Raw genomic sequence first — 12,364 nt, 5'->3', positions numbered from 1 at the left:
GGGAGCACAGGGGAGCTATATACTATGGGGGAGCACAGGGGAGCGATATACTATGGGGGAGCACAGGGGAGCTATATACTATCGGGGAGCAAAGGGGAGCTATATACTATGGGGGAGCTATATACTATGGGGGAGCACAGGGGAGCTATATATTATGGGGAGCACAGTGGGGCTATATACTATGGGGGAGCACAGGGGGCTATATACTATTGGGGAGCACAGGGGGCTATATACTATGGGGGAGCACAGAGGAGCTATATACTATGGGGGAGCACAGGGAGCTATATACTATGGGGGAGCACAGGGAAGTTATATACTATGGGGGAGCACAGGGGGGCTATATACTATGGGGGAGCACAGGGGAGCTATATACTATGGGGAAGCACAGGGGACTATATACTACTGGGGAGCACAGGGGTCTATATACTATGGGGGAGCACAGGGGAGCTATATACTATGGGGGAGAACAGGGGGGCTATATACTACTGGGGAGCACAGGGGAGCTATATACTACTGGGGAGCACAGGGGGCTATATACTACTGGGCAGCACAGGGGAGCTATATACTACTGGGGAGCACAGGGGGCTATATACTACTGGGCAGCACAGGGGGCTATATACTATGGGGGAGCACAGGGGGCTATATACTATGGGGGAGCACAGGGGAGCTATATACTATTGGGGAGCACAGGGGGCTATATACTATTGGGGAGCACAGGGAGCTATATACTATTGGGGAGCACAGGGGTCTATATACTATGGGGGAGAGCACAGGGGGGCTATATATTATGGAGAGCACAGGGGGGCTATATACTATTGGGGAGAGCACAGGGGGCTATATACTATTGGGGGAGCACAGGGGGGCTATATACTATTGGGGGAGAGCACAGGGGGGCTATATACTATTGTGGGAGAGCATAGGGGTCTATATACTATTGGAGAGCACAGGGGGGCTATATACTATTGGGGAGAGCACAGGGGGGCTATACACTATTGTGGGAGAGCACAGGGGGGGCTATATACTACTGGGGAGAGTGCACAGGGGGGCTATATACTAATGGGGGAGCGCACAGGAGGGCTGTATATAACTAGAGGAGCACATGAGGGTCTATGTACTACAGGGACACCTTAAAACTATGGAGGCACAGAGGGGTGTAACTATGTAGAGGTACAGAGGGGTGTAACTACTGTATAGGGGTACAAGGGACCTAACTACTGGATGTGTTGGAGCCTAAAATATTTGTCTGGCAGATTCTGGAGAGAAGATTCACAGCCAGGAGAAGACTTCAAGGTGGCCCAGAGAAAAAGAAAAGGTGACAGTCTCTGATCGGAGAAGACGCCCCCGGTGAGTCACTGGATGTAACTGCACTCTGTTATAGGGTTGTAGTGTTAGGGGTCATGATGTGGCGGTATTATGTAATGGTATCATTGGTGATATCTTTCTGTTTTGTTTAGTGCAGTTTTTATGTAATATGTAATCACTGTATGGTGGCAATAGTGTTATAAGGTAACTACTGTATGTATTGGGGCTCTTGATACAGTGTGGGGGCAAATTCAGCACATTATACAATGTGCCGAAAGGGAAGGGGGGCCCACTCTTGAGGGCTGTGCACTGGGCCCACCAATGTATTAAAACGGCCCTGCCCCAGCACATACAGAACACTATTAGTTTGCAGAGCCTACCATGCTGCCCTCTATCAGGTCAGGTGTCCGATCACATGACCCGTGACATCATCAAAGGTCCTTCACACTCAGAGGTCCTCTTTTCTACTCGGCTGTAGGGAAGATCTGTGAAGGAAGACAGGTGCCCGGGGACCCCAGTATGTATCGGCGGGCCCCTAACTGTCACATGTGGCCTCTAGGGGCCCAGTCCCCTTTGTTACTACACTTTTTTTTTTTTTACTAACAAAAATAATGTAGTAACAGATGGGACTGGGCCCCTAGAGGAGCTGTGGGCCCCGGCATTTGCCCTTGTTAGCCGGTTGCTGACGCCGGCCCTGCCTGCAGCTGTTGTAGTTGGGTCCTGGAGGCGTTGGGGGAGATCAGAATACAGAGATCTGGGGGGGCTCAGTGTGTGGAAGTGACCCCAGATCATCACTAATAGGGGATAGAACAAAAACATCTCCCCCCTATCCCTATTAGTGATGTTCTGGGGTCACGTCCCTGCACTGAGCCCCCACAAATCTCTGTATTCTGATCTCCCACAACGCATCCAGTGTATGATGCACCTAGGACCCAAATACAGCAGCTGCAGGCACTACAACTCCCAGCATATCCTGAGGGCTGCAGACTGTTCTGGGAGTTGTAGTGCCTGCAGCTGTTGTAGTTGGGTCCTGGAGGCGTTGTGGGAGATCAGAATACATAGATCTGTGGGGGCTCAGTGTAGGGACGTGACCCCAGAACATCACTAATAGGGATAGGGGTAGATGTTTTTGTTCTATCCCCTATTAGTGATGTTCTGGGGTTACTTCCACACACTGAGCCCCCACAGATCTCTGTATTCTGATCTCCCACAAAGCCTCCAGTGTATAATGCACCTAGGACCCAACTACAACAGCTGCAGGCACTACAACTCCCAGCATTTACTGACAGTCTACAGGCCTCAGGATATGCTGGGAGTTGTAGTGCCTGCAGCTCTTGTAGCTGGGTCCTAGTTTAAAAGTTTGCGCTAGTGTACTGTAGTGTCAGTACACTACCGCAAACCATACACTGACCCATTGAGACCCCAATGGTGCACAGGCTCTGCACAGTATAGAAGTGATTACAGTGCAGTTACTAATGACTCACAGGTGACGTCTTCTCGAATTGCCATCGCTAACTTTTTGCTATCTTCTCCATCTGGCGCAGCATCATGAAGACTTTTCCTAGCACAACTCGTCTGCAGGCGGGCAGCTGGGGGGGACTGAGGAAGGGAGGCAGCTGGGGGGGTTGGACTGGGGAGTTAGGGGAGAGGCTGGGGGGTAGGGGAGAGGCTGGGGGTAGGGGAGAGGCTGGGGGGTCAGGGGAGAGGCTGAGAATGCAGGGGAGAGGCTGAGAATGCAGGGGGGAGAGGCTAGGGACCAGGGGAGAGGCTGGGGGGCAGGGGAGAGGCTGGGGGGCAGGGGGAGACGCTGGGGGGCAGGGGAGAGGCTTAGGGTTAGGTGGAGAGTCTGGGGGGCAGGGGAGAGGCTGGGGGGCAGGGGAGAGGCTGGGGGCAGGGGAGAGGCGGAGAGGCTGGGGGGCAGGGGAGAGGCGGAGAGGCTGGGGGGCAGGAGAGAGGCTGGGGGCAGCGGAGAGGCTGGGGGGCAGGGGAGAGTCTGGGGGGCAGGGGAGAGTCTGGGGGCAGGGGAGAGTCGGAGAGGCTGGGGGGCAGGGGAGAGGCTAGGGGGCAGGGGAGAGGCTGCGGGTTAGGGAGAGAGGCTGGGGGGCAGGGGAGAGGCTGGGGGGCAGGGGAGAGGCTGAGGGGCAGGGGAGAGGCTGGGGGTAAAGGGAGAGGCTGCCCCCCAGCAGGGGAGCAGCTGAAGATGCAGGGGGGCCGGGGGGCGGGCAGACGCTGGGGGGCAGAGGGGAGAGACTGGGGGTAGAAGGGGCGGCCAGGAGCAGGATTGGCAGGCAGGTTGGTTCTTTCCCCCCATGCAGCGCCGAGGTCCGGGGTCGGCAGTGAGCTTCCGGCACACACAGTCTGGCAGAGGCCGGAAGCTCACAGCTGCAGCCCCGCGGTCCCGGATCTTCTCTCCTGCTCAGCGATGATGTCACATCACGTGAGCGCCGCCGAGCAGGAGAGAATATCCGGGACCGCGGGGCTGCAGCTGTGAGCCTCCGGCCTCTGCCAGACTGTGTGTGCCGGAAGCTCACCCCCGGCCCCGCACCCCGGACCTCGGTGCTGCATGGGGGGAGGGAACCAGCCTGCTCGCCCATCCTGCTCCTGCTCCCGGCCGCTCCGAATTCCAGGTCCCGTTCTAAAAGAAAACATTTATACAGTATCGAGACACCTTTGGATCTATTACCTAATCCTCTCATTTTATCTAATATTAAGTTAGCTTTCAGTCTATACTCCACCTTTCTCAGATCCAGTCTCAAAGCACTAGATAAACGCAAGTAATCGAACCAACGGGAGTCGCTCAGGCCATACTAATTTTTTACCTGACTCCATAATTTAATTTTGCCCATGACCACCACATCTGATATCAATTTCAAGTCGTGGCCAAGGGTGTCAAATAGTGCCCCAACTTTCCCCACCTCCCCCAAACTACGATGGTCCCATAGAGGTGAAAAACTCAGGAAACCTTTTAGGTCTAAGCAGTTGATGATCTCACGCCATGTTCTGACTAGGGCATCCACCATAGGCCACTCTTCTCTAGATCTACCCTCCAGGATACCTGAATCGAGGATCTGAAAAATATCTAACTGACCGTCTATTGCCCCCTCCCCAAGCCGAGAGAAGAAAAGATTATTCCTCCAGTCCAGGAGCCAAAAAGCTTGAGAGGCCAAAAAATATATTTCCATTGAAGGGAGGCCAAGCCCCCCTTTATCCTTAGGAACTGTCAAGAGCTCTAACTTGATGCGAACACGTTTGCTTCCCCAAATTAAAAAGTTCCATATATTTTTGATCCTCAGACCTTCTGGCCTACCCAGACCGGAGCGGCCCCAAATATGTATAGAATATGTCATTGGAAGCTGTAAGAAATGCAGAGCAAATAGGACTAGAAGATCTGACAGCAGTAACAGTGGGGTAGCAAAGGAGCAAGGCAGCTAAGTTTTCGCTCTGTTATTGTTATTGTAATAAATTTTCCTACAGAAGACCACCACTACCCCCTTCACCATTATGAACAATGTAACTCATCTGGTTCTATCCCACCCACACCTGCTCTCCGGGTGGATCAGTCTGCCCATTCTGCTTCACCCACTATTCCTCAGATTCCAACATCACATATGGCATCCATGGATCCAACAACCCCAGCTGAGGTGAGCCCTCTAGATCCGCCACCACTAATCACGGATGCGACTATCAGTCTATCTGGCCCTATTGACTCTCCCACACCACTTGCCTAACCACTCCACTACACCGTTCCCATACTCCCATGGATGCCAGCTCATTATTAGCTCGGTTTCCAGAATTGGATCCCAACCTTCTTGCCCCTCTGAACCTACCACCCACCAGTTTCTCAAGTGTACACAGACCGACTGTACACCAAATTATACATACTCCAGAACCCATTCCGACCTCCTACATTCATGATTCACCACCCACTCTCGAAGACTCCTTGTTCTCTACACATGGATCCCCTCCACCAACCCAGCAAGCCAAGGACCCCGATACCACAACATTTCCACACACCATTATGAATCATTCTGAGTCTTTTTTGCCGCTTCCTTCCTCCCGCGACCGGATTGGGAGGCACCAGACCCCACCACCACCAAAAGTGACGAAAATCACCCAATTTTTCCAACCCCTGTCTGTTTCCCAAAAAAGAGGAAAAAGAGAGGATGTAGAAGTGGATGATCAAAGAGAGAATCCAGAACAAACACCCACACCAAAAAGGAGCAAAACGAAACAATATAAAATTTTAACCTCTCACAGTACCAGCTGGCAGAGAAAGAATTTTCCCTGCTGAGTAAAGGTTTATCTTTCTGTCCGACCAATAAGTTCAACGAACTTGACCTTTTTTAGATCTGAATCAATTCATAAGAAAACTCCAACACAGACATAGTGATACGCAGTGCCGATAAAGGTGGTGGAATACAGGACGGATTGGACTACATTACAGAAGCATTAAATATCCTATTGGACGAAAATTATTATGAGAACCTAACCACTGACCCCCACACCTCAGTACAAAAGTGACCTAAAGGAGCTAATTGAGGAAGCGTTCCATTCAGGCATTCTAAGTACCAAAGAGAAAAATTATATACTCATACCTAGTCTAGCAACATTTTATCATCTTCCCAAAGTACACAAAAACCCAACAAACCCCCCCGGACGCCCTATCATTGCGGGAATTTCATCACTCACAAGCAACCTATCACATTATATAGACCTCCTACTCCAGAAATATGTCCTTTTACTACCATCTTACCTTAAAGATTCAACCACACTGATCCGAGAACTACAAACGATCAACTGGAAGCCAAATTACCTCTGGATTACCCTTGACGTTTCAGCCCTTTATTCCAACATACCACATGACAAATGAATCCAATGCATCTCAGGGATTCTAACAAAAGATACAAATCTGCATCCCCTACAAAAACAGTTTGTTTTGGATGGGATAAAATTTATATTAACGCGTAACATTTTTTCGTTTGAAAAACGTCTATATCGGCAAACGAGAGGAACGGCCATGGGAACACGTTTTGCCCCCAGCTACGCTAATCTCTATATGGGAGACTTTGAAGAAACCTTCATTTACCAGAACACATCTTGGAAGTCACAAATTGTATTCTTCAAAAGATACATAGATGACTTGATCATCATCTGGGATGGCACCGAAATAGAGGCAAATTCCTTTATATCAGGCCTGAATGAGAATCAATGGGGCCTATCGTTCACAGCTACATATTCCCATTCGCATATTGAATACCTTGACCTGAATATCAGCACCGAAGAAAATAGGATCACCACCAAAACTTTCTTCAAAAAAGTTGACAGTAACAGCCAGGGCCGGATTAAGGAATGGGCACCAGGGGCACGTGCCTCTGGGCCCCCACCACAAAGGGGCCCCCACCAACCCGAACCCGGAAGCAGAGTACCGGGTTCAGATTGGTGCATCTATGGCTGCATTTCCACGTTCCGTGATCCTGTCGGATCACGGACGTGGAATGCATGTACCGGAGCCCCCCCGCGGCCGGACAGCATCTGTAATTAGGTGCTGGGAGCGGGGAAGACTGTATTCATAAGCGCCGCGCTGTAATAAATCAGCTGTTACTACAGCGCGGCAATTATGAATACAGTCTCCCCCGCTCCCAGCATCTAATTACAGATGCTGTCCGGCCGCGGGGGACTCCGGTACTGGCATTCCACGTCCGTGATCCGTCAGGATCAAATGCAGCCTATGGCATCCAACGCTCTCCTGTGTCCGGTTGCCGCTAGACACAGGAGAGCGCTGTGCCTGTGAGCTCCTGTGAGGTGGCGCACGCCTCTTCTCTCTGGCGGGCTGCGCGCGATGACGTCATTTCATCGCGCGCCGCCTGCCGGAGAAGACGTGCGCTGCAGAAGATGGCAGAGGGCCCGGCCAGCTCAGGAGCGAGGAAAGGTGAGTGGAGTGTTTTTTATTTTTTTTACTACATCAGCACACCAGAGGGGATTGGGGGGGGGGGGGGGGGGGGGATACAGCTACCAGCACACCAGAGGGGATTGGGGGGGGTACAGCTACCAGCACACCAGAGGGGATTGGGGGGGGATACAGCTACCAGCACACCACAGGGGATTGGGGGGAGAACTACAGCTATCAGCACACCACAGGGGATTGGGGGGGGGATACAGCTACCAGCACACCACAGGGGATTGGGGGGGGGACTACAGCAATCAGCACACCACAGGGGATGGGGGGGGGGACTACAGCTATCAGCACACCACAGGGGATTGGGGGTGGAGAACTACAGCTATCAGCACACCACAGGGGATGGGGGGGGAGAACTACAGCTATCAGCACACCACAGGGGATTGGGGGGGGGGGGGAGAACTACAGCATTCAGCACACCACAGGGCATTGGGGGGGGGGAGAACTACAGCTATCAGCACACCACAGGGGATTGGGGGGAGAACTACAGCTATCAGCACACCACAGGGGATTGGGGGGAGAACTACAGCTATCAGCACACCACAGGGGATGGGGGGGGGGACTACAGCTATCAGCACACCACAGGGGATTGGGGGGTGGAGAACTACAGCTATCAGCACACCACAGGGGATGGGGGGGGAGAACTACAGCTATCAGCACACCACAGGGGATTGGGGGGGGGGAGAACTACAGCTATCAGCACACCACAGGGGATTGGGGGGGGGGGGGGAGAACTACAGCATTCAGCACACCACAGGGCATTGGGGGGGGGAGAACTACAGCTATCAGCACACCACAGGGGATAGCTACATGAGCACCACTAAATCGTTAATTACAATGCTAGGGGCACTGGGGGCGCAAGTACTTTTCCTTGCCCCAGGTGCAGCTAACCCACACACACAGCACATCTGCACACAGTATAACATTAAGTGCGGACACAGCAGGAGTAGAAGATACTATTACTATATGGAGGGCACAGCCAGGGACATTATGACTATATGGAGGCACAGCGGGAGACATTACTACTATATGGAGGCACAGCGGGAGACATTACTACTATATGGAGGCACAGCGGGAGACATTACTACTATATGGAGGCACAGCGGGAGACATTACTACTATATGGGGACATAGGGACTTTATAACTATTTGGGCGCACAACAAGGGAATTCTACATACACGGGCAACTTACATACAGTACTAAAAAGTGGAATTACTACTGTTTGAGACCTTATAGGTTGGGAAAAAGGAAGTAAGTTGTTGAAAAAGTGCGGAGCCTAAGATGTTTGTCTCGCAGGTTCTAAAAAGACGAATTGTAGCTGGAAGAAATCATCATGGTGGTCCAGGCCAGATGGAGAGGAAAAGGAAAGTGACACTTCAGATCAAAGAAGACATCACCTGTGAGTCACTGAATGATGGGGTTTTTTTTGGTATTTTTTAGCACATTATTCGGTAGGGGTGCCCCAGGGTAAAATAAAAAAAATGTTAGACTATATTGCTCTAAGCCATAATACCCACACTGCTTCTCCCTAGCAAAATCTCCCCACATGTTCAAAAATCTGCCACCGGCCGTGCATCGCTACGTTTAATAGTGATGTGCGACCGATGGCTGATCCAGCCTTATAAAAGGCTCTGTAAGCGAGCGCCAATCTAGCAGAACGACGCTACTTACCCAGTGGGTAAGAACACACAGAAGGTGCTGGGTTCTCACATTGTGTTTGTGATAATAATGCAATGTAAGAACACACCCTGATAGTCAGCCTTCCCCGCTCCTGTCTCTAGGCCTGGCATCTTCCTCTGCACTCTAGTGACCATCACATGCACAACATAGGAGGATGCTGAGCCACACAGCCAGGAGTGAGAAGGGGTCTGTGCTAAGTCGCCTACAGTAATCAGCCACCTGTATAGATTGCAGTATAGTTTTTTTTTTTTTTTTTTTTGAGATGGGGGGGAATGGGGGGGGGGGGCCCAAAAAAATTGTCGCCCAGGGCCTCCACCAACCTTAATCTGGCCCTGGTAACAGCTATTTAAATTACCAAAGTGCACATGCCAGAACTTGGAAGAACAACATCCCTTTCAGTCAGTTCAAAAGAATAAGACGGAACTGTACAAATGACTCGGACTACAAAACACAAAGCAAGATCATAAGTTCGAGGTTATCCGAAAAATGTTGTCAAAACAGCATGCAATAAAGCTAGCAAACTTACCCAAACGGAATGTCTAAACCCAAAAGAGAGACAAACAAACTCCTCTTTTAACGATAAATTCAGTACCTGCTTTCTCACAACATACAACAATAATCGTAAAAAACTGGAGAACATCCTATCAAAGCATTGGAACATCTTGCTAAATGACCCTTATATTCAACAACACATTCCACAAAGACCCAAATTACTCTTCCGTCGTGCAAGGACTCTCAAAAGTATCATCGCTCCAAGTAAACTTCGTAATATTAATGAAGCTGGAACATCTAAAAGCGGACCCTCTGGCAGCCAAAAATGTCTTATCTCCAGATGTAAATGCTGTCAAAATATAAATTCCACAAGTACCTTCAAGAGTTATACTACAAATGATACCTATAAGATCAAATTTCCACTTACCTGTGCCTCCAGTTATGTAGTCTATCTCCTCACTTGTTACTGCGGCCTCCAGTACGTTGGCAGGACCACCATGCCACTACGGATGAGAATAAATAAACACCGTTGGAATGTAATTAATGGCTTTGAAAATCATAGTGTCTCTAAACATGCACTTACCTCCCACGGATGCTCCTTCGACAACTTCTTGGTCTGCCCCATTGATCATGTCCCGGTAGATGCCAAGCAGCGATTTCAAGCACTCAAAAGGAAAGAGATGTACTGGATTTTTAAATTGAATACCCTAACACCTAGAGGTCTAAACGAAGCATATGAAATTAACATCTAGAATGAGTCATAATATCACCCATTCCTCATAATCTCCACCTCTCCACCTCTCCTTGCCTTGGAACCAGGATTAGACATCACCGGCATATGTGTATACAATTATAATTACCTACACGTGTATGTATACAATTTTGCCACATAATCATCTTTTGTATCTTTATTTGTCACTCTGATTTATACAATTACATACCCTACGCATCAACCTGAGAATTCATATATCTTTCTCCCAACCAATCGTCTCAGTTCGTAATTCATAATTACTGTACATGCGAAAACAGCCAGCTCAGACCGCATATTTTACATCTCTCTTTTCCCGATATATTTATTTATAAGAATTTCTATTATGTATAATCTACTTCATTCGCAAATTTCTTTTAAGTCATCCCATTTCCCTAGTACGCATGCGTCAGTTCTACCGTCCCGGGCTGCGCATGCGCTAAGCTTACCCTCCTGTGCGCGTGCGCCAACTATACCATCTTGTGCGCACGCGCCTCCTTCCTTCTAACCTCGTACCCTTTTATCTCCGAATGCGCATGCGTGGGTGCGTGATGGCCATCCCGCATGCGCGAACACTCTATCAGGACTAGACTTAGTCCATTGTATCTATTGTTTTTGTTTACACCATTCCCTCCGCCATTTTGGAGTAGCCTATTCTCTAGTGCCGAACCTTGAGGAAACCACATGACCTGATCATGTGATTCCTCTCAGCCCGACAAACCGTAATTTCTTCATTAACATAGTACCAATACTATTACACCTTTATTGCAGATTAAAGAAAAAAAGTTTTTTAGAAGTTATTTATTATTTATTTTATGTTTTTATGACACATATTGTTTTGTATTAAAACGGACTTTTGATTGACAGATGGCTCCGCCCCCTAATTACAGGGTTGGCGCAAATTTTTTTGATTTTTTTGTCTTTTAAATACCCCCATGTTGCTATTGTATCTGTGCATATAATTCTGGCTTGAGAAAGAGGCTTTGTAGCCTAGAAACGCGTTGCCTTTACGTCAAAATAAACCACTTTGTTTTATAACTTGTCCTGAGAACCTCCGTGCGCTACGATACCTGCTCCTTGGAAGTGTTCATTCGTTTGCAACACTACTTCCTCTGCACGAGTTCCTGCATCCTGTAACCCACAACTTGAGGCATCCTGTCCTGGGCATTGGAGTGGCAGCACCAAGGTTCCCTCATTTCCATGCGCAAAAAGGTGTTGTGCTCTTAGTACAACCCGATCAGGTGAGCACATTCCTCACCACTGTCCTTTTCTAATTGTTGTGAAACTGATTCACCCAGGGAGCGCCTTTAGTCTTGTGTTTGCAGCACCCGTTTCATTAGGATTTAGTCTTGGAATTCCACAGCCCTTTACTCACGGTGCTCTAGCCGGACATGGCTAGGGTTTCAGGATATAGAAGAAAGATAATAGTCCCACACAAAGGCTCTGGGCACCTGGCGAAACCCTGGAAAAGTCCCCACACCACTATATAACTTAGGCCTTCGAGGGAAGGGGGGGTGGGGGGGGGGGACTGATTAGGCAGGAAACATAACAATCCTCTGTCATAGGGGAGTAGCCCCTGAAGTAGCTGGCTCAGTGATTGGCTAATTTGTGGTGCAGAGAACAGTGGCATGACTCATATAATCAACAGTGCAATCAGTTAACCCTTTTGACCTTCAGCCATGTAAAGAATACAGTGACATCTTGTGGTGGGAGCAGCATACTACAGACTTTAGCCCTAGAGTCTATAACACACAGTACCGACTTATAGGTGCTGCTACAATAGCAGTGGACACCCACTCTGGGACACTGCACAGAGAGCCACTGCCTTGTGGTATAGTCTCATATCAGACAGGCCTATAACATATTATTATTATTATTATTATTATTATTATATTGTAAGTACATTATTACATTACATTGTTCATAATGGTGAAGGGGGTAGTGGTGGTCTTCTGTAGGAAAATTTATTACAATAACAATAACAGAGCGAAAACTTAGCTGCCTTGCTCCTTTGCTACCCCACTGTTACTGCTGTCAGATCTTCTAGTCCTATTTGCTCTGCATTTCTTACAGCTTCCAATGACATCCCACTCCCCCATTCAGCTTTGCCATTGACATGACAAAAAGTGGAATCTCATAGGAAGTTGGCAGAACATAAGAACAGCTAGGACTGGAAGGTCTGACA

The 12,364-nt window shown here is 49.2% G+C and overlaps 1 protein-coding gene across 2 annotated transcripts in view; it reads right to left on the bottom strand.

Annotated features, from left to right (window-relative positions):
* Nucleotides 1-12,364, bottom strand: part of LOC138769420 (carcinoembryonic antigen-related cell adhesion molecule 1-like) — an 86,864-nt gene that overhangs the window by 61,787 nt on the left and 12,713 nt on the right. The window contains exons 1-2 of one of the 2 annotated variants that reach the window (XM_069947876.1): nucleotides 10,015-10,093; nucleotides 9,859-9,934 (exon numbers count right to left, since the gene is read on the bottom strand). The exons of the other annotated variant lie outside the window; for it this stretch is intronic. Of the exons in view, the coding sequence (XP_069803977.1) occupies nucleotides 9,859-9,934; nucleotides 10,015-10,056 (118 nt within the window). The 5' untranslated portion in view covers nucleotides 10,057-10,093. Of the gene's footprint in view, nucleotides 1-9,858; nucleotides 9,935-10,014; nucleotides 10,094-12,364 lie in introns of those variants that run through there. 2 annotated transcript variants of the gene reach the window in all.

Source organism: Dendropsophus ebraccatus, chromosome 12, assembly GCF_027789765.1.
Source record: "Dendropsophus ebraccatus isolate aDenEbr1 chromosome 12, aDenEbr1.pat, whole genome shotgun sequence".
Classification (NCBI taxonomy): domain Eukaryota; kingdom Metazoa; phylum Chordata; class Amphibia; order Anura; family Hylidae; genus Dendropsophus; species Dendropsophus ebraccatus.
Note: the sequence above shows the minus strand (reverse complement) of the source record. Positions and strands in the feature narration are given on the sequence as shown.